This window comes from Phoxinus phoxinus, assembly GCF_949152265.1.
Source record: "Phoxinus phoxinus genome assembly, chromosome: 12".
NCBI classification, from domain to species: Eukaryota; Metazoa; Chordata; class Actinopteri; order Cypriniformes; family Leuciscidae; genus Phoxinus; species Phoxinus phoxinus.
In genome coordinates, this window is record NC_136887.1 from 15,276,906 (window position 1) to 15,300,460 (window position 23,555).

Genomic DNA, 23,555 nt, shown 5'->3' on the forward strand with positions numbered 1-23,555 from the left:
CCTACCACTAAATGTCACCAACAAACAGCATAAAAGCACTCAAAAATGCCAAACTCTAACTATAAATTATTGAAAAAATAAATCATTCATCTATTATTGATTACAGTATTGCTTTTGCTTTCTTTTCACTGCTTTGAATTCTGACTTTTATTCTCTTTAAGTGCGTGATATAAACGTGCAATTGCGAGAAAAAAAAGTCTGAATTCCAAGTCAGAATTGCAAGATATAAATGCCCAATTGCGAGAAAACAAAAAGTTGCAATTATCTTTTAATTTTGTTTTTATTCTGTGGTGGAAACAAACGTACATATAATAAGGGTCAAGTGCTATGTTGATCCAGATCCAGATCCAAATTCAGATCCAGATGGTCCATTTAAATAATCTGATAATAGATCTTTGTGAGCATACATAAATGTGAGCATCACATTTTACCCAGGAAGTTCCTATTCTACTGGCTGTAATGAAGGGCTAAAGAGCACATAAAGGTGAACATGATTTCACCAAGTACAGCATGTTCCTGCATTAACATCCTTGTTTATCCGGGAACAACATTCCAATCAACCAATCAGATCATCTGAGGGACAAGTTTACAGTTTATGTCAAGCTTAGGCTTACAACCAGGGTTAGGTGCTTCTACATTTTCCTCTGATTTTAGAGATAGGTTATGGGTAGGATTAGGTTTAAGGATAGGGATATGGTTAGGACAACATTTTCAGACAGGAATGTTGTTCAATGATCTTATTTGGCAAAATCACAGTGACCCAATATGCAAGATAGCCTTAAGTCATGCTGTAAATTTTACTTGAAACAAAATAAAAAAATAAAAGTATGTGTCACTGCTCTGCCTGCTGTAAAATATGACCTTTACTCATAGGACAAAAATAATATTTGAAATGAAAAATGGTCAGTTGCTCCCACACTGCCACTATGTATGCTCCTCAACAACACAATAAGTTACATCATATTAATGTCTTTTATTTATAGCCTTCATTCAGCATATTGTGCGTCTTTCTTTCATGTCTGGTTGCATTAATAACAAGTTACATCCTTGCATTCTAGATTTCCCTTGAGGGATTTGACCAGCTGGCTTAAATCTTTAATCTTTGCTGTATCAAAAATAACATGCTACATTGTGGTTAGAGCCAGAGGGAGCTCCCCTCCACAGACCCCTCACGGCGAAGAGCATCTTTCTCTCCTCTCATCCTCTGATCTACACATCACCTCTATCAGAGCAGTCACCACCAACAAGCCACCGACATTGTAACCAACATTACTACAGGAAAGTTAAAAGGGTCAAATCATGACAGATCAAATAGTCCTTGACCTTTTGAGATAAAACGGTTTGTTGAATTATGAAAACATAATGTAAGTTACTAAATGACCTCCTACTCCAGAGTAGGGTCTAAACCAGTGCTATAGGACTATATACCAGTGACGTTAGTGTACGCTGATTAGCAGAATGCATGCAAAACACCAGCACCCGCCATTTAAAAAACAGACTATAGCCTATATATTTACTCCATAAACTAACTCTACGAACATGGAAAACAGTGATAAATAGACCCCTCAACCCTTAAGGCGAGACACGGCAGGCAAAAACATCGTTTTTTTTTCACTGGTCAATTTTGAGATTTTGGGCTATTTGTCTTCAACATGTCTTCTTTCAGAATTGTGGTGAAAAAAAGTCCAAAATACACATTTAGGTCTTTATTTTACTACACTTTGTCTATTTGCGTCTGTAGATTTCTCCGAAATTCAACAAAAGTTGGCGTTCTAAATCAACACGCTGCTCCGCGATCTCTGTCTGCTTCCTTTAATCACGCACACGTCTGAAAAGCTCTCTCTCTGCTGTACAATGCTGTCAGATCCAAATATGGTCATTTCCTTTTAATCAGCAACCAATCGTGAAAGTAAAATGGGTATTTAACCCTAAAAGCGAAATCTCATTGGCTGATGTCAATTTCTGACAACGTGATTGGTTCAGATGCATCATGTGACGCGCTCTGACATTTAGATGTGTGTTTTTGACTGTTTTTCTGCTCAGTTGAAGGCCATAAATGCTGTGTTTATAAGTTTTGATGTGATTTAGGTGGTTTGTATTGTTGTTGCTAATTATTTGATAAGATATTGTGTCAGTAAATAGTAGAAACATCTCAGCCTATGTAGCACCTATGTACACCACATTTTCCAGTTATACACATAGCAGTATTCTGAAGATATGTTCAGAGGGATTTGTTAATAAATCATTCCTGGCCTGATTTATGGGACATTTTAATCCAAAAAATATGGCGAAAATCGATTTTTTAAGGCTATGGACAGTATATTTTGATTTCCTAGGTAATGAAAGCATATATCCTGAAATCCCTCTGAACATCTTTTTTCATCTTGTGTGTAAACAAAATGAAAAAAGAATTTTGCACCTGGCTTTACCAGATGTTCAGATCTATCTACCGAAAATATATGCAAAAGTGTGCATATTTAAAGGGGTCATGACATGGTTTTTTTTATTTTATTATTATGTTCCCTTAGGTGCAATTATAGTATTACTATTGTTTTTTTTACAAAAAACTTTTAAAATGTAGTGATTTATGACCTTTTCCCACCCTGTTTCTCATCCTCTGATTCAAACAGTCTGTTTTGGGGGTGTTTCCCCTTTAAGAGTTCAGTGTTAACGCCCACTGTTATGATTGGCTAACGTCAGTGCCTATGCATCAATTATTAACGCCCCCAGCCAGAAGGTTTGCGGATTCGGCGTAACTGTTTAATAGCGGGTGATGCATGCGAAGCGATGGCTCTTGCAATGATAAAACCTTATTATGTTTGAGCCAGAATCAGAGGAAAATGAACCATCACCACAACAACGAAGACTGGATCAGCCCGTGTCCACATGGAAAGTGAAACTATTTTGAATTAATAAAAAAAAATTAACCCGAGACACTTGAAAACGGATTATTGTTGCATAATTATCCTATAGCTTCATTTGCTAACAGTTTAACATTATTTAACTAATTCCAATGAAATGATAGGGTGTACCACGGACAAAAATGCATGCACAGACAGGCCATCTTTGAAGATGCAGCATTGATAAAGGCAACATTTTTAATTTTCTATCACATGTAGGCCCTACTAGAAAGGCGACATATTTTCAAGATTCTCTTATACAAATGTGTTTATATTAGCCATGGTAAAAAGTAAGTTTGCGTCGTCGTTATTGAGCACATAGTCGGCACGGACTTATCTTTGAGCAACAGTTTTCTGGCAAAGCCAAGCATCATATTGGGATTTTTTCCTCAAAACAGTCATCCTTCAAATGTATAGAACACTGCCGTGACTGGGACGTCCGCAAAAAATAAAGTGCATCCATTTTTCCCTGACGACTGGATCTTTCAGCGTATTTAAAAAGTAGTTTAAAGTTTTAAATACATTACTTACAGTTTGCGTCGTCGTTGTTGAGCCCAGAATAGACGGCACGGACTTATCTTTGAGCAACAGTTTTCTGGCAAAGCCAGCATCATTTTGGGATTTGTTCTCAAAACAGTCATCCTTAAAATGTATAGAACAAACGCTTAAACTAACACTGCCGTGACTGAGACGTCCGCAAAAAATAAAGTGCATCCATTTTTCCCTGACGACTGGATCTTTCGCAGCGTATTCAAAGATGTAGTTTGTCCACAGCCAGGAACAGCACATCTGCGGCGTCGTAATCTCCCTGTACACAGACCCACTCGGCTCGCTGTCCGTCCACTGAACACTAGTGAGGCGCGCGGCGCGCGGGCGCGACAACGATACGAAGTGAGCGTAGTTGCCTTGCGCTTAAAGCGTAGTTGTCTTCTGCTGGAGGTGGTCATATGCAAACGCTGGTACGTCACTTCGTACCGTGACGTCACTTCTTACCATGGATCCAGAACGAGCTGTATTTAGAGCTTGATTAAATAAATGATTCGTTTATAATGGGGAGGACGTCTTAAGCTATGAAACTTGCAGGACGTTTTAATGGTACAAAGACCTCTTATATACCAAAAGATCAAGGCAAATTTGGTTTCTCATGTCATGACCCCTTTAATGAGATAATACCTAATTTGCATAATTAAACATACAAATTTCAAAAACTTGTAATAACTTTTTTTTTATGAACTTGTGTAAGTAATCAACTGAGGAAGTTTCATGGTGATATCTATTATTTTTAAATTGTACCCTATTCACCTGTAGTGTCTCGCCTTAAGCTAAGGAGAACCTTTAATACAACGCGACTTTGGACCAAGCAAAGCATGATCATGTATTTCGGCTGGGGACATTGGGGATCCACCACACGGTAAACGCTAAAAAAATTTCATATACTGTCTACTTTCTCTGTTTAACAGTTCTATCTAATAACATATTAGACAGGACTGTTAAACAGGTCATAAACTAATGAACATGGAGAATGGGAGCGCTGTGTGCTCAGGCTCTGGTGTTCTCAGCACCGTCAAAATAAATGTCTGCCGCACCGTCAAAATAAAAGTTACAACAACATGCGCGGCTTACGTCACTTCAGAGTTCCTACTGAGTTCCTGTGCTGGCGGTGTGAATGCAACCAGGAAAACGTTTCTAGGGGATCTATTAGTAAGAACTATTCTAAGTTCCTAGAACTACCCAGTGCATAAGCCACTAGTACCTTTTGAAAGGACACTGACCCAGTGACAACATTTGTAACTTTTCTTTTCTGAGTGTGTGAATTTTTTATAAAGTGCGAGTTCCCACACTAAGATTAAAGCAATCTTGTGCCCTCGTTAAAATGACTGACCACATTTACACATCCTTCCTGCCAAGTAAAACCCAATAGCATAAATACTATTATCATAACAGCAGAAGCATTTATTAATTCATTAAAAGCACAGCAGCAGCTACGGTCAGTGAGAGAAAATAGTCATATAGTCATGTTCTTTGGTTCCAAAAAATGTCAGAAATGGACATCTGCAAAATATAAATATTTTTTAAATAATATACAACTCCTTTAAGACATATTGGATAACTGCATAAAACAGCAAAAGGTTTAATGAGGCAATACAAAGTTTTGTGATAAAGTATATGGATGAACAACACTTATAGTGGGATAGACAATCTTTCTTAGTTTTACGCCAAAATATCGCAGGACAGAAAAGCTCTGTTTTAGTGAAACAATAACCCTTCTCTGTCACAATTTTTCTGAGAATAGTTTAAAAATAAAGCAGATGGGAAGCAAGATTTTTGAGAGTTCTAGCAGACGTGCAGTCTAACTGAGATGACCAAAGCTCGGGGTTTATGTTCCCATGACACATAACAGCAGAAGCTACAATATACAGATGTTCATGCTGTGCTGTTTTGAGTAAATGTTGTTAGGTCAAGAGGTGAGCAAACTAGAAATGCCTGATGAAGTAACAGAAAACTACACCTGACAGTGAATGTGAAAGGTGTACACAGCAAGACATGGACTTATTCTTTGCTGCCTGTTGCTCCAAGAATGTCTACAAAGGACCAATTCAAGCCAATACACCAAGCAACCAATGAAAAGAAGTAGTATATGCAAATGAATCGATCTGGAAGTCTTCTACTGAAAATTAACACCTTTAAGGGGGATTTCACATCGAACCTGAGTTTGATTGCTCCCCCTCCGTTGCCCTGGCTGGATTGTGTTCACGCTGTATTTTTTGGGGGGGTTCAAACCGCTTCTATCATCAAAGCGGCAGCTGTTTACACGTTTTGCTAGGTATCAAGACACAGAGGAAGGTGGCAAAATGCATAGCGTAGCTCGCCTCACTTTTATATTTAGTTTTTTGAACCTTTAGTTTAATGAATGAATGAATTCCATGAATGCACTACAATTGTTCTAATAAAAACAGAAGTCCATTAAAGGCAAACAGAAATTAGATATACATTCTCTCGGCTTGGAGTGCATCAGTCCCAGTGTTACAGAAACATACGTTCATTTCCACAATGTAGTATGGTTGAATTCATATCAGCAGCAAACCGTACCAGACATCATATGAACCGTACCCCAGACCACCTTTTTAAATCGGGGTACAGTTCAGAAAACAGCGTTCACATCAACCAAACAAACCCGGGTAAGCACCAAAAGTGCTAGTGTGAAAGCCCTCTAAATCAAAGAAAGATTATGGACCAGGCAATTTTTGTCTTTTGTTACTGATTGGAGTTTAAGATGTGGCTGTTTAAATAAATAAAAAATGAATGTGAGCTTGCAGTTTATTATTGGTGGGGTTTAACCAGACTAAAGAAGTCCTTCATAAATTGGAGAAGTCCTTCATAAATCAACAGAGAGAAGTCATTCATTTTCACAAAACGATTGACCTTTTGATTAAACTTGAATAAACATTTTAAAAAAAAGAAAAATAGTCCTGGACCAACTGTTCACAATAATAACTATATCATGCATTTACAAAATAGATAGGGCAAAAACAATTTCAAGCTGACTTAAATTTAGTCAATATTTCATCATGTTATTTTCCTAAATCAGTAAATTTTTCTCTGAATTGACGAAAAATAATTTTGGGATTTATGAACAAGAAAGCTTTTTTGTCTTATGTTACTGTATCGAAAGAAAATACCCTTTTAACGGACATTTTTGTCAGTAATTTGTATATGAGATGTTCCTGACCTTGGTTCCTGACCATAATCTCTCCTTTTTCCAAGTGTACATGTTACCAGAGCCACCTTAGAAAAGAGAGAACAAGGGAAAGATAATTATTGTCTCACTTACTTCAGGACGTGTGTAGAGCCGTTGATCTGCGTGGCCGTGCAGGTCGTTCCAGGGCCTAGGATGGAAGGTCGGCGGTAGCGCTTGTGTCCGCAGCAGAGAATGATGAGGAAGGCACGACGGAAGGACTTGTTGAGGAAGGCGTAGAGGATGGGGTTGAGCATGGAGTTGATGTAGCCCAGCCAGAGGCAGGCCGCCCACAGCTGCTCAGGAACACTGTAATCTATGAAGGGGTCCACCACGTTTGTGATGAAGAAAGGGGCCCAGCACAGGCAGAAGCAGCCCATGATGATACACAGAGTCTTGGCCGCCTTGGTCTCGGTACGCATGCGGTGGTTGCGTTGGTGGTCTGCGCTGTCTGCGTTCCCTGCTCCTCCGGCCCGCTGCAGCATACTGATCTGTCGGGCGTGTGCTCGCGCCGTGACGTAGATGCGTTGGTACGCCAGCACCATCAGGATGAGCGGGACGTAGAAGGCCACGACTGAGCAGGTCAGAGCGTATGGCTTGTTCACCATGAACACACACACTGTGGAGTTGCCGGAGAACTTCCGCTTCTCTATCTGTCAAGAAGATGTTAACATATTCAGCTTACGCAAACAAAAGAATATACCCTAAAACCTGACAAACGTGTCTGTTGGTGCAGTGTGAATTGGCCTTAAGGGTTAAGGAAATTCTTTTACTAGGTTTCTAGCACTCCCTCTTTGTCCGTTCATTATTACCATTAGGTTGGGCCCTGTATGTCCTTAGCTACAGGGAACAGTCATTTGAGAAGACCTTTTAAGAGCAGAGGTGGCTGCTTACAATACTTCTTCTGGTAAAACACAAGGACCTCTAGATGTGGAAGAGAACTTAGCTAGAGGGCATGAGTCTATAAATATCTTACTCCCCAAATACTCTATTTAGAGACTCTCACCTCTTCATATTAATGAAACATGCTTGACATTCAAATACTGTGATGACAGCACTATATCAGGTATATTAAGTTTGTAACTGGTAAATTAATTACACTCCCCTAGAATTAAATTCACCCTCTGATGCATGTCCTTTGGAGTGGAAAGATTTTTAAAAGTCATATTAACCTTTCAGGGTGTGATGATTTAAATCATGATTCAAAAATCATTCAAATCATCATGAGTGATGACTTTTGACCCTTAGCCATAATTACATTTTTATTTCATCTTTATGGCCATTATAAGTGAAAACCATGGCGATTTTCTTATAATTAAAACAAAATAATAAGTCTAGGCATTAGCCGATAAGTTTTTCTGTTTGACCGATATGTAGGAGGCGGGACTTTTATTTTGTCACTGGGCATACATGTTTGACAAACTTTAAATCCTTGATTTCAACCTATGCTGCGCTATATCCAGTGTGCTGCTATATCATATTCATATCATATTCACTGTGTGCTGTATGTAAAATTAGCACTACCTTCATGTAAAAATATGATTCACAGATTTACCAGATTACTGAGTGCACTGTTGGTTACAGTGTTTAGTTCCTTATCTATCTCTAAATTAAATAGTGTGATACCATAGCTATCTGCTTTATATCGGCCACCCTGCTCTCTAAGATATTGACTGTAGAATAATGTATATTGTTACACCACTACTTACATTGCAGCTACAGTTTTCAGCTACAGCAGCTCATAATATATGCCTAATCATGTTATTTGGTTATTTTTGGGAGTGACATTCACCACATTAAATCCAATCAGGTTGTCACTGCAATGACGTCACTCTCTATTGGACCCTGACAGCTCGTCTAAGGTGCTGCACATAAAAATCAAAGAGGCAAGTGTCTCAAAGTCTGTCTCTCTCTTCCATATAGCTGCTCCTATGAGCTCTGCTGTCTTGCAGTTATCCATACTGTACAGTGCCGATCATCTCTCCACAAATTTCACACACCCCTCGCCTGACTGGGAGGGGTAAGGGTACTGGTTTATTCATCTCCAACTAATGGAAATGTAATCCTACCATCTCTGTGTGACACTAGTTCATTTGAATCGCATGCAATCACTATCACCATCCCTATTAAAATCCATTCCCCCAGGTCAGCAAGGCAATTTCATGGAGGAGTTGGATGTGTTACCCTCATTCTTCCCTGAGGATGGTACTCCTCTGGAAGTTCTTGGAGACTTTAACATCCACCTAGAAAAACCTCAGGCTGTTGATTTTCACACTCTGCTTGCCTCGTTTTACCTCAAGCGAGTATCTACTGAGGACCTTATTTACATGCACTACTGCTCCACTGACCATATGCTGGTCACTCCACTGCACACTTCAGATTACTTCCTCCTCACTCTTAACCTCAACCTGGCTCAGAAACCAACACACACTCCACCACAGGTCACCTTTCGGCAAAACCTACACTAACTCTCACCCTCCTGCCTATCCTCTTTAGTCTCATCCACACTTCCTCCCCCTAATCAGCTCTCATCACTTGATACTAATAGTGCAACTGATACTCTTTTCTCCACTCTAACATTGTGCTTAGACAACTTCTGCCCCTTTTCATCCAGGCTAGACCACGCCACCCCCTCTGCCCTCTGGTTATCTGATGTTCTCCACGAACATCGTTCTAAACTCAGGGCTGCAGAGAGGGAGTGGTGCAAATCAAAGATGCCGCTGTCCTTGGTTTGTATCAATCCCTCCACTCTTCCTTCTCTGCTAATGTCTCTACTGCTAAAATGACTTACTACCACAACAAAATTAACAATTCTTCTGACTCTGACTTTTCAAAATCTTCTCCTCTTTTCTTAACCCCCCCCTCAACCCTAACAGCTTAGCTGATGGCTACATTCTTCATAAAAAAACAACAACCATCAGCAGGCAATTTTCCACACCACAATTCGACATGCACATCTTAACAGCTGACACACACCTTCTCCCCTCCTTCTCTTCGCTCTCAGAGCCAGAAGTCTCCAAACTCATCCTTTCCAATCACCCTACTACCTGTCCACTTGATCCTATACCTACTCGTCTTCTTCAAGCCATTTCTCCTTCAGTTGTACCTGCACTCACTCACATCAACAACACACTGGTACCTAAGCAGGCTCGGTTAACCCCACTGCTTAAGAAACCCACTCTAAATCCAGCACATCTAGGAAAAAAAAAACTTTTGTTTCAACCTCCTGGACAACAACCAGTCTGCAGCCACTCAACTGAGACTGCCCTGCTCTTGGTTATTGAAGCTCTAAGACTGGCAAGAGCAGCTTCCAAATCCTCAGTATTCATCGTGCTGGATCTGTCTGCTGCTTAACAGATCGTCCTTGTCAAAGACGAAGGGAATCTCCGGAACAGCACTCCAATGGTGCAAATCTTACCTCTCAAGTAGGTCCGTTGAGGGGTGAGGTGTCTAAGTCACAACATCTAGATACCGGGGTGCCTCAGGGCTCAGTGCTTGTACCACTTCTCTTCTACATCTACATGTCATCACTAGGATCTGTCACTCAGAAACATGTATTTTTCTATCACTGCTACGCTGATGTCACACAACTCTACCTCTCATTCATGATCCGACAGTAGCTGCTCACATCTCAGCCTGCCTGATAGACATTTCTTGCTGGAAGAAAGTATTACTAAAAACCACCTTCACTAAAAACACAACAAGCACAACTTCTCCATTCAGCTAGGTTCGTCAACCATAACTCCATCCAGGGAAGCCAGGAACCTTGGAGTTGTGATTGATGATCAGATGAACTTCACAGACCACATTGCTAGAACTGCCCGGTTCTGCAGATATGCCTTATTATACAACAATATAGGAAGATCAGGCCTTTCCAATCGGAGCATGCAACACAACTTCTTGTCAAAGCTCTTGTTCTATCCAGACAAAAACAAAAACTTGCTACCTGTACTGTGCTGGACTAACTGGGACTGGACACAGCACTTGTATATTGTTACCCTGTTGTTGGTTTAATTGCTGCTATTGCTCTCCTCATTTGTAAAATCACTTAGGATAAAAAATGTCTGCTAAAATGATTAAATGTAATGAAAAGGTAAATGTATAAAGACTGTGCTGTTTAAAAAGCCACAGCTTGAGTCCATTTTTTTAATTTTATTTTTATGACGGTAACTTAGCAAAAGTTTGGGGTAAGAAATTAAAACTTTTATTAATGCAAAAAATTGATCAAAAGTGAAAGTAAAGACATTTATAATATATATATATATATATATATATATATATATATATATATATATATATATATATATATATATATATATATATATATATATATATATATATATATATTTAAATAAATGCTGTTCTTTCAAACGTTCTATTTATCAAAGCATCCTGAAAAACATGCATCTTGATTTCAACAAAATATCAATCAGCACAACTGTTTTCAGCAATAAATGTTTCTTAAGCACCAAATCAGCATATTAAAAATGATTTCTGAAGGACCATGTGACACTGAAGAGAAGACTGAAGGAATTATGATAAAAATGTAGCTTTTCAGTCACAGTTAAATCACATTATAGTAAAATATATTCAAATAGAAGTTTAGTTTTTTTTAAATTGTAATACAATTTTACAATATTACTGTTTTAATGTATTTTTGATCAAATAAATGCAGCCTTCGTGAGCATAAGATACTCATTTGAAAAACATATATATATATATATATTTAAATCTTATTTACCACAAACTTTTGAATGGTAGAATACATACAAACAACTTTCCAGTTTTTTGGTCATATAAGCCCTTTAAAAAGCACAGAAAACCATTTCAGATTTTATGAAGCCATGTTCCAATTATAAATGTTATTGCTTTTAAGTAAAGTGCAATTAGTGACATACATTAGAAACATGCTTAACCCCATAATTAACATCAACAACAACTAAGATTAAATGGCTAGATATTGTAAGTGAAGAGAGCTTGATGAGAGTAATTAACACAGATTTTTTCAAATCTGATCTAGGTCTCTGAGAACCATAAAATATACACATGCATACAGATATATACTATTTACAAACAGACTGCTAATGATTTGATCAACAGAAGGAAGTGTTATGATGAGAAACATTAATCACTGTTCATCTGAGCCTCTCTCCTGCCTGCTCCTCACATAACTCTGAGCCCTCCTCCAAACCATAAACCAAACACCAACCCTCTCATTAATAATGAGAAACATTTTTCTCTCTTGAACTGCAAACAAATTTAACGTCAGTGTCAGACTTTTTCAGAATAAGCTGGACTTTGGCCCATGCTATCATTGATATTCAATATCAAACCGCTAATTAGTTCCTTTGAGAAGAGCTTTTGGCGGATCGGGAAGCTTCTGTGAAAAAATGAAGTATAGGTAGCTATTAATATAATGCCTGTGGAATAACCCAAGATACGCCAGACGGCAGAATGCTAAGTGTTTACTTTAAAGAGAAAGCATTCATTCATTCTTTTAGATTTATTTTTTCCATTAAAAATGCAGTTTAAAGGAAGCTAAAATGAATACACAAATATTATCCTATAAATCTGGGCAGAGAAAACCACTCAGCTGTCTCCAAATACCGAAAATGGCAAAGTAAAACAGAAATGGTGTCACATGAATCTCATGAAACATTACATTTACAACATGCACATGAAAGAGAGAAATACTTTCCGCGTGACATTTTCTTTCTCTAGCATGAATTTAATTATGGTGCATCACCCAGGGCCGTTTTTGTTTGTTTACTGGAAAGTAATGAATTAAGTTCCCTACCTGAGACTGTGGCATTTAATTTTCTCCTCAATCATCCCAACCCTCAAAGCTGATCTTTATGAGAGCCCCTATGTACTTCAATTGCTTTCCTAGAAACATTGACAGTGGCTTGGGTTCTATGCATGGATGGATAATTGCCTTTTGAAAACTGCATATAGAGCGGAGAAGATGCCTGAAAAAGACTTTACATGCATTGCAAGTTTCTCTCATAATCACTCCCTGGATTTGTTATAAAGCATTTTTATAATCCACACTTGATTGCAAGTTGAGAGAAAATGAAAGAAACATCATTACAAGAATCAAAGTCAGACTGCCTTCACAAACCTTATCAGCACAAACAGTCTACCATCTGACGGTTGTGACTCACCAAATCATTTATTCCAATACTGTTCCAGCCTTGCATTATGGGTAAGAAGGAAATAACGGTTGGGATTATCCAGCATCCTCCGATCATTAAAGTCACTCTCAGTGGTGTCATCTTATTCCTGTAGACCAGTGGCTGGCAACAGATGGCATAGTACCTGTAAGGAAGGGTAAAATAAACAATATATGTTGAATATTCTTCATTTGGCCACCCATAAAGTGTATACAAAACAATTAAGACAAATTAATTGTACATGAATATGTTGCTGAAAAGTATTACGATGTGCAGGTGAAATACAACAACCTTAAAAAATCTGAAGGATGATGACCTGCAGTGCTCCTGACTGACAAAATGTCAACCTATCAAGCATCTGGAAAACAGATTCTGTCAACCTGCTATAGCTTCTTAACCTTTCTGATCTGCCAGTCTACCCAGCTCAAGGTTGTTGGTTAAATGACACTGTTGACAAAATCCATTCGTATTCTGAGGTACCAAATAGTCCTAATATGACATCAACACAGCCAGACCTGTACAGAATTCCATTTGGCCCAAACAACAACACCGTGAAACAGTTGTAAACTGATATTTAAAAACTGTAATATTGTAAAATATTTCTACAATTTGAAATTACTGTTTTCTATCTTAATATATTTTGAAATGTAATTTATTCCTCTGATGCAAATCTGATTTATCAGCATCATTACTCCAGTCTTCAATGTCACATGATCCTTCAGAAAACATTATAATATGCGTATTTGCTGCTCAAGAAACATTTCTTATTATTATCGATGTTGAAAACTGTTGCTGCTTATTGTTTTTCTGAAAATATATTTGAAATGGAAATATTTTATAACATTAATGTCTTTACTGTCACTTTTAATTAATTGAATGTATCCTCGAAGAATCAAAAGTATTATTTTTTGAAAAAAATTGTACTGATCCTAAACTTTTGAAAAGTAGTGTATATATCACATGGAATATTATTGAAAAATCATTAACAAAGGTCTATAGCAATTTTGTTTCCCCAAGCAATGCTGTAGGTCATGAAGAGAAGAAAAAAAATAGACTGACATGCAGCAAATGACAATCTGAGCATTCAATTCAACAATAAATCACTTGGGAAAAAAGAAAACTTTTGACTTTTAAATAAATGGCACTCAGTTAAAAAAAGACTTAAAATAGACTCAGTTTGAGATGTAAAAAGTCAATTAATCCTTCACCTTCAATAGGTATAACTTGACAGAAAGACCTCGCAAAGTTGTCACTGTGAATACATTTTTTTTAATTATTAATTAAATTATTAATCAAAATAAATAATTATCATCTACTAACACAAAAGGCTCAAAAGGTAAACTATTTTTGTTTGATTGAAACAATCTATGACTTGTCGAAAAACTGAAGATTTAAGGACCATGTCCCTAAAGGTCTTTACCCCTTGCCCAACCTTTCACCCTTCACTTCCCATTACGTTCTAAGTCTCACACTTTGCCATCTACTGCACATTGTGAGATGAACCTCAGATGAACATTTTGTGCCTTGTGGCTGTCAAGGATGTATGGTTGAATAGGTCTGGTATCTCAAATAGTGAGAGCAAGGATTGAGGAAAAGCCATAGAGGACAGACTTTACTCACAAACCCTTTGACTAAATGGGACAGGTGGTCTCTCTTTTTTCTCTCTCTCTTTAATACAGATGTGTCAATACTTCAGTCTGCATGTGTTGAGGTTCCTGTTTCCATTTATCTGGCCATGTGTTTGTAGCAGGGAGGAGTAACTCCACCCATTGGGAGATTGTACGCATGCGTTCAGCTTATTAATTGGCTTGCATGAGTATAAAAGAAGTGGGTTTTGGCTACCGGACATGCATCTCGGCATCGCCGTTGTGTGACGTCATCTGTTGCCGCCGAAGGTATGTGGAATGGCTGGGATAAATCTGTGCTCTTTGCGTTGTGCAGGCGTTGTTTAACTTTGTGGTTACCTGTTGCTGCCAGGGTTTAAGCCCTTGTCTTCCTGTCTGCTGTGTGCTGGCTGCCTACTCCTCATAGGTATGTTGTTCAGCCGTGTCATAAACGAGTGTTGACCTTAACACTCGTTGAGTGTTAGCTACTACCTTGAGTAGAGTTAGCTATCGGTTCTATTTCCAGTGAAATATTCATAGCCTGTCATTTACAGTGGTATGTTCTGATCGAGCTCCTGTATTCCTGCATGGTGCGCGACCATGAATGGTTTTGTTTACGTTGACCATCCCGCGGTATGTAGAATTATAGCTTTGTTGATTTAGTATTTTGTTACTTTTTTAACATATGCTTGTCATGCTCTGCAGGTCTACCTGGCTAAGTTTGCACTTCCCCACTTTTGCCACATGTTCACCATCACCACAGCATTTTTCAAGCTCTGCTTTACCCTACTGGAAGTGCAATCTATCAATGTGGCCTCTGCCCCATACATGTCAAGAGTTTGGGTAATTGGACTTATATAGGCATCATTGCATGTACAAATTCAAGAATCCTTTTTTTGCAATTCCATTTGGCGGTGCAAAAATGACAGATTTTACCTGTCAAGAAACATAACAGGTGTTCTGAGTCAACTGTTCTGTCTAATTGACAACATAACAATGACTGTGTTAGGTCCCCAAATAACATCCTGGTGCAGTTTATTGACGTTTGAATGAGACTCACATATTTATTTGGAAAGTTCTTTGGAAAAGATGGGCCATAGGAGATTTGAAGCAGCGAAGGGAAGTATTTGTTAGTGAGTCAGCAGAAGCCCTGACCAAACATTACTTACAGTCTTAAATCATTCCCAGTTAGTGTCAGATAACTCTCTGCTGCAATCGAGCACTGGACTCTTTCTGAATTGGACTTAAATGTAATTTTCTAGAGTGTCGGATGGGTCAGTTCCCTTTCGTCCAGGGAACTCCGACGTACGTCGGGTTCCCCTGACGAATTGGGATCACGCTAGGGAGCCTATTACCTTCGAGAAACTAACAAAAAGCCAATGAACATTGGCATGCAACATTTGCATTCCGCGGACCCGCCCGTCAGCGCGGGTATAAAAGCCGGAAGTAAACATTGCATCATCGCCTTTCGCTTCGGAGCCTCAGTTATACTGTGCCTGCCTAAGCCTTTTGGAGAAACAACAGCTTACCTGGAGAGCAGAATCGCCGGTGTGACAGCGCGGTGCAGCGATCTTCGCCTTCAAAGCAGCAAAGGGTTGCAGTTTCCCCCGTCTGTCTGCTGCGGTGGTCCCTCGGCGCTTCGGCGCGTTCTCTCTCTCTCTCTCTCTCTTGTTTTTCTCTCTCTCTTTTCTTTCTAAAAGAGCTGGCGGGTGTTTCGCGTCCTTTTCAGGATGTCGACTCACCCGTGCGTTTCTGGATGCGGTAGACTTCTCCCTCCGGATGACGGCCATCAACACTGTCTCGCATGTTTGGGCTTAAAGCATGCTGAGGCAGCGTTGTTGGATGAGTCATGCTCTCTCTGTGGGAGCATGGCCATCGCGACGCTCCGCTCGAGACTGAGATCCCTGAAATATGGGGGAGTCCCTTCGGATAATGCCCGGTCTAGTTCGTCTGTCGGCTCAGTTCGACAGGCGGCTACTTCGGTCATTCCCGTTGGTGAGCGTATGAGGGTTACAGTGCGGAATGTCTCGTGTGGTGAAATATCTTCGCGAGCTTCCCACTCCTCTAGCAGCTCGCTGCCAGCGGCGCTTCCGGCGGAACTTCCGGGGCCGTCCCGCACGGTTCCGGTTGTTTCCTTTGGAGCGCCCCCGGAGGACCAGATGTCTATCGCGGCATCGGAAGGGGAGCGATCATCTTCGGGTGACGAGTCAGCGGGTCTACCCCCTTCGGGTGTGGTGGCTGCAGCTGACGCTGATCCCGAGGTGGTTGCTATGCTCGAAAGGGCGGCCGCGAATGTGGGACTCGAGTGGAACCCTCCGCCCGGGCCCTCGCATTCGCGGCTTGATGATTGGCCTGCTGCGGTACGTGCGGATGCCCCGCGTACCGCTCCAGTGCCCTTCTTCCCTGAAGTGCATGAGGAGTTGAGGAAGTCCTGGTCGGCGCCTCTGGCGTACCGGCGGGGGCCTCCTCGCCCCTCCCTCTTCACCACCCTTGACAGCGGGGCGGCGCACGGGTACGAGGGAATCCCCACAGTGGAGCGGTCTATCGCGATGCAGCTGTGTCCGAAGACCGCTTCCACCTGGCGGGGTGCCCCTTCACTCCCCTCCCGCGCCTGTAGGTTCTCCTCGGGTCTAACCGGGGAGGCCTATAAGGCGTGTGGAGACGCCGCCTCCGCTCTGCATGCTTGGCTCTGCTTCAGGTCCACCAGGCCAAAGCACTCCATGACCTGCAGGGGGGTGGTCCCGACCCAGCCTTGCTGCAGGAGCTGCGTGCGGCGACCAACTTCGCTCTACGGGCGACGAAGGTTACCGCACGTTCGCTGGGTCGGGCGATGTCCACGCTTGTGGTCCAGGAGCGCCACCTGTGGCTTACCCTTGCGGATATGCGGGAAGTCGAGAGGAACAAACTTCTCGACTTCCCCGTGTCCCATGGGGGCCTCTTCGGCGAGGCGGTGGATAACTTAGCCCAAGAGTTTTCCGCCGCCCAGAAGCAGTCGGAAGCTATGCGGCATGTCCTGCACAGGAGGAAAGCCGCTGCTGGCCCAACTCCTGTTGCTGCACAGCCTCCGGCCGCTCGTCGCCGAGGTCGTCCTCCGGCGGCCGCTCCCCCTCCAGGCCAGCAGTCTCAGCCTGGGGGACGGAGGTCGGGCCGTAAGAGGGCGGCCCAGCCCGCTCCGACGCCACCTGCACCTTCCAGGAAGAAGAGAGGTGGACGTCGTTCCTGATGCGGGCGACCTGGAACTGGATGCTGCTGCTCTTCGGGAGGCGGTTCCGATCCACCTCCTTCCCCCGGGGGAGGGCCGGGTGGAGAATCCTTGGTTTGTTTGTGTTCCGCCACTGACACAGTCAGTGGTACCCACTTCCTCATTAAAAGAGCAGTTTCCGCATCCGTTTCCAGGTCACCCACGGCCGAGACTGTCGGGCACGCAGTCTCCCCCGTGCGAGAGGGTCGCAGCAGCAGCACGTGTCGTCTCAGTGCGACACGGCCCCCGCTCCCCTCTCCCCAGCCTGTGGGTAGCGGCCTCGCGGAACCCTCCGCGTCGCCCCGGCCCACGGCTGGCCACGGAGGCGCAGAGACGGGGTTGCGAGGAGTCAGGGCCTCGTTCCTCGTCTCTCCCCCTCCCCTCGCCACGGGGCAGCCTGCAGTAGAGGGTACACGAAGAACCCTCTCTGCCGACTGCCCCCCGGAGTGGACAGGTAGGTGTCAGTACCTGCGCCCAGACCCCGCTCGCGGTCGCCATGTCGTCGCTGGAGCCGGGTCCCTGTCCCCCGCCCTGCTGCCCCTCCGCGGGTACGCCGGTGGTTCGGGTGGGTCTACTCGCGCGGTTCTTGGAGGCCTGGCTAGCGCTTCCAGCTCCGTCCCGGTGGGTCCTCCGCACCATTCGGCTCGGCTACGCAATTCAGTTTGCTCGCCGGCCTCCCAGGTACAGCGGCATTCTCTTCACCCATGTGCGGTCAGAGGATGGCCCTGTCCTGCGGAAAGAGATCGATGTCCTGCTGGCGAAGGACGCGATCGAGCCGGTCCCTCTTGCCGAGATGAGGTCCGGGTTTTACAGCCCCTACTTCATTGTACCCAAGAAAAGCGGTGGGTTACGACCAATCCTGGACCTGCGTTCCTTGAATCGGGCCCTGCACAGACTCCCTTTCAAGATGCTCACGCAGAAGCGCATTTTCGAATGCATCCGTCCCCGGGATTGGTTGCAGCAATCGACCTGCCCTTCGGCTGGCCCTGTCCCCCCGTGTCTTCACGAAAGTCGCGGAGGTGGCCTTTGCTCCCATGAGAGAGCAAGGCCTTCGACAGGGACATGGTGCTCCGGCATCTCAGTCAGTTGGGTCTTCAGGTCAACTGGGACAAGAGCAAACTCTGCCCCACGCAGAGGATCTCTTATCTCGGTATGGAGCTGGACTCGGTCGCCCAGACTGCGCGCCTCACAGAGGAGCGCGTCCAGTCAGTGCTCACCTGCCTCAGGTCTTTTCGAGGCAGGACAGCGGTTCCACTGAAACAATTTCAGAGGCTCCTGGGGCATATGGCGGCCGCAGCGGCAATTACACCGCTCGGCCTGTTACATATGAGACCGCTACAGCGCTGGCTTCACGATCGAGTCCCCAGGTGGGCGTGGCAGAGTGGCACGTTCCGGGTCCAAGTGACCCCGCACTGCCGCCAAACCTTCTCCCCGTGGTCGGACCCTGCGTTCCTTCGGGCTGGAGTGCCCCTGATCCAGGTTTCCAGGCATGCTGTGGTTTTCACAGATGCCTCGGCCACGGGGTGGGGGGCCACGTACAAAGGGCATGCAGTCTCGGGTCTGTGGACGGGGCCCCAGCTGCATTGGCACATCAACTGCCTGGAGTTGCAAGCAGTACGTCTAGCTCTGTGTCGCCTCGTAGGGGTTCTCAGACACAAGCACGTACTGGTCCGTACGGACAACACTGCGACCGTTGCGTACATCAACCGTCAAGGTGGTCTACGCTCCCGTCGTATGTCGCGACTCGCCTCCCACCTCCTCCTATGGAGTCAGAAGCATCTGATGTCGCTTCATGCCGCTTACGTGCCGGGGGCTCTCAACCGTGTGGCCGACGAGCTTTCACGGTTCACCCCCCTGCCCGGAGAATGGCGACTCCATCCCCAGGCGGTCCAGCTGATTTGGAGTGTCTTCGGAGCAGCACAGGTCGACCTGTTCGCCTCTCCGGACACGACCCATTGCCAGTGGTTTTACTCCCTGTCCGAGGGGACCCTCGGCACGGACGCCCTGGCTCACAGCTGGCCCCGGGGCCTACGCAAATATGCGTTCCCCCCAGTGAGCCTTCTTGCGCAGACTCTGTGCAAGGTCAGGGAGGAAGAGCAGCAGGTCTTGCTAGTGGCGCCGTACTGGCCCACCAGGACTTGGTTCCCAGAACTCATGCTCCTCTCGACAGCCCCTCCTTGGCCGATTCCTCTGAGGAAGGATCTACTTTCTCAGAGACGGGGCACTCTACGGCACCCGCGTCCAGACCTCTGGAAACTCCATGTCTGGTCCCTGGACGGGACGCGGAGGTTCTGAGCGGACTGCCACAGGCAGTGGTAGACACTATCGCTTCCGCTAGAGCCCCCTCTACGAGGCGCCTCTATGCGTTGAAGTGGAACCTGTTCGTCGCTTGGTGCTCCTCCCGTCAGGAGGACCCCCGAACTTGCCCGATCGGCGTTGTGCTTTCTTTCCTGCAAGATGGGTTGGAGCGTAGGCTGTCCCCTTCAACCCTCAAAGTGTATGTCGCTGCCATTGCGGCGCATCACGATGCAGTTGACGATAAGTCGGTGGGAAAGCACGACCTGGTCATCAGATTCCTGAAGGGTGCTAGGAGGTTAAACCCTCCTCGCCCTGTACACTCTGTACCCCCTTGGGACTTGACTCTGGTACTGAGAGCTCTCCAGAGTCCTCCCTTTGAGCCTTTGCTGGCAGTAGAGCTTGATATCCTGTCTATTAAGACAGCGCTCCTGTTAGCATTGGCTTCTTTTAAAAGGGTCAGGGATCTGCAAGCATTTTCGGTCGACGAATCGTGCCTAGAGTTCGGGCCGGGCCTGTCCCACGTAACACTGAGACCCCGCCCCGGATATGTGCCCAAGGTTCCTACCACTCCGTTTAGAGATCAGGTAGTGAACCTGCAAGCGCTGCCCCAGGAGGAGGCAGACCCAGCCCTAGCTTTTCTCTGTCCCGTCCGCTCCTTGCGGTGTTACGTTGACAGAACGCAAAGCTTCAGGACCTCAGACCAGCTCCTTGTCTGTTACGGAGGCCGGCAGAAGGGGAAGGCCGTCTCCAAGCAGAGGTTAGCCCACTGGATAGTGGATGCCATCACCCGAGCCTATGAGGCTCAGGGTGAGCCTTGTCCCCCCAGGTTGCGCGCTCACTCAACTAGAGGTGTTGCCGCTTCCTGGGCGTTGGCTCAAGGCGCCTCGCTGACAGACATTTGTAGAGCTGGGGGCTGGGCGACACCTAACACGTTTGCTAGGTTCTATACATCCGTGTGGAACCGGTTTCCTCCCGGGTTCTGGCTTCGTCCAGTGGGTCGAGGGAATAGGTTGTGTCGGCTTGCTGCGCCACTCTGTAATCAGATAAGTGCGTCTCTTCCGCTCCGCTGGCCCCTAAGTGGTAACCTCGTTGAGCTCCTCCATCACCCCCCCGGCGCCCGGCGTAGCGGACCGCCCGGCGCCAGGTTTGCTCCTCTAGCTAGAGTCGTAGCAGACTGGGTGTTCAGTGGTCTTGTGTACCGGTTTTTGCCACGTGCAGTCCAGCCGTGTCTTCCCCGACGGACTCGCGCCGTCGTCCTTGTTGTATGCGCTCCCAATTCCAATGGTTGGGACCATCTCAGGGACTCCATATGTTCACTATGTGAATTCATATGAGTATTCCAGGCCAGATCAGGCATCCTGGTTTTCCGTAGTGTGCCTCCCCCCCCCGGGGGTTGAGGCACGCTTCCCAGTGTTATCCAATGTCCTCTGTGTGGGTCTTGTGGAACAGCAGTGGTTTCCTAGCAGCCCCCGAAATTTTTTTTTTTTGAAAAAACTGCTGTAGGGCGGCTTAGCTGGGCACTGGAAGGGGCCAGCACCATGGCGTTTTATTAGGGATCCCAATTCGTCAGGGGAACCCGACGTACGTCGGAGTTCCCTGGACGAAAGGGAACGTCTCGGTTACGTATGTAACCCTCGTTCCCTGAGTACAGGGAACGGAGACGTACGTCCCTTTGCCATGTGGCTGCACCTTCGCAGGGGTCCGTTACTTCGGCTCCTCAGCGAAAAGCGATGATGCAATGTTTACTTCCGGCTTTTATACCCGCGCTGACGGGCGGGTCCGCGGAATGCAAATGTTGCATGCCAATGTTCATTGGCTTTTTGTTAGTTTCTCGAAGGTAATAGGCTCCCTAGCGTGATCCCAATTCGTCAGGGGAACCCGACGTACGTCTCCGTTCCCTGTACTCAGGGAACGAGGGTTACATACGTAACCCAGACGTTTTCTATGTTAGTATATTTTAAAATAATATTTATTACTGTGATGGCAAACGCTGAATTTTCAGCATCATTACTCCATACTAGGGATGCATGATATATCGGCCACCATATCGGTATCGGGTGGTATATATTCAATTTTAATATTATTGTTTTTGGCCCGATAAGAAAATTTGGCAGATTTATTAAAGCTGATTTATTAAATTACAACATTAAAATTGTGTGTTTGGAACATGGCTTTTAATGGTGAGACTTTTGTTTTTGTAATCAGGCTCTCAAAAATTATATTTAAAAAAATAATTTACATTTACTGGCCAATATATCGGTTATCGACTTTCAAATATAAAAAAATGATCGGCTATCGGTCTCGGCCAAAATTTTTATTTATGCGCATCCTTGCCCCAGTCTTTTAGAAATCATTCTAATATTCTGATTTGGTGATCCAAAAAACATTTCTCATCATTATCAATGTTGAAAACTGTTGTAGTGAACGATTCTTTACTGTCATTTTGATCAATGTAATGCTTTGTTGAATAAAAGTATTAATTTCTTCCAAACCTCAACCCCAAAAATTTTACTGAACCCAAAATTGTAATGGTAGTGTAGTTCAAATTTCCTATGATTTTACTCAGGACATCTGACTTTGAAGGCAGTACACATTAGCTTTTTTTTCAGCTACATTGTGCCTATTTTGAATTTAATCAATTTGGGCCATAATAAAAGTCATGCACTCTCTTAGAGTATTCCCATTTCTCTAAACAGCTGAACTGAGACAATATAAATAAGGCTAATGGGCTTAATGTTCTCTCATTGTTCTGGCTGCTTTACTCCAGCCAGTGTTAATAAAACGAAACGTAATTAAAATGAGGTGACACAATTACAGCAATTGCTTTATTGCATAAAACACAATATGTAAGATGCTCATAAAAATAATCAAATGGCCAAGATGTCCTTAGGGATTTGAACCTTGTGTTTTCATTTGGCTGATAATAGAGTGATAAACAAATTGCTGTACCACCGCTCGGCCTTTCACAGCTACATCCTATAGTCTGCTGTGAAATACTGTGAAGAAATTCTGGCTGGAAGACTTGTGAGGCTTGGGATGACTGTCAGCCATGGTCCATTGCTGCTAATGGCAACCACAGCCCTGTCAAAGACGGATGTCATAGAGCCAGCTCTGTGTACTTGCTCAACCAGCTTATTGATTTTTCACCATGGCACCTGTATCTAAAGGGATGAAAACAACCGCAGTAGAAAAAAGAAGGCAGGCTTGAGACAACATTACAGTTCCAATGAACAGTAGCGGCCCTGACTCACATGGTGCCCGAGGCAAGGGATGAGCTACCTTTTTTTTTTTTAAAGAATAAATAATCAACTACAAAGTAAGATTCAAAGATATGATAAAATATAATACAACACAGGTAAGGCAATCCAGGGTAGGGTTGCACCAGGCTTTTTCTTTTCTTTTTTTCTTAAATTGAAATGTTAAGTCCACACTAGAGACTTAGAAGCTAGCTAGTAGTTACTAGTACTAACTAACTCTTTACTTTATTCGGTTGCACCATTTGTTCTTAAGGGGAGACACGCCAGGCAAATTTTTATTTGATTTTTCCACTGGTCAATTTTGAGATTTAGGGCTATTTGTCTTCAATCACATGTCTTCTTTCAG

The 23,555-nt window shown here is 43.9% G+C and overlaps 1 protein-coding gene across 5 annotated transcripts in view; it reads right to left on the reverse strand.

Annotated features, from left to right (window-relative positions):
• The window catches only part of htr4 (5-hydroxytryptamine receptor 4), a 111,647-nt gene that overhangs the window by 35,384 nt on the left and 52,708 nt on the right, over positions 1–23,555 (reverse strand). For 4 of the 5 annotated variants that reach the window (XR_013799839.1, XM_079631336.1, XM_079631337.1 and 1 more), the window contains exons 5-6: positions 12,801–12,954; positions 6,733–7,289 (exon numbers count right to left, since the gene is read on the reverse strand). Coding sequence is in view for 3 of the 5 variants with exons in the window: in XM_079631336.1 (XP_079487462.1) it covers positions 6,733–7,289; positions 12,801–12,954 (711 nt within the window). In the remaining 2 variants the exon portion in view is untranslated. Of the gene's footprint in view, positions 1–6,630; positions 7,290–12,800; positions 12,955–23,555 lie in introns of all 5 variants that reach the window. The other variant, XR_013799840.1, reaches the window with a different exon arrangement.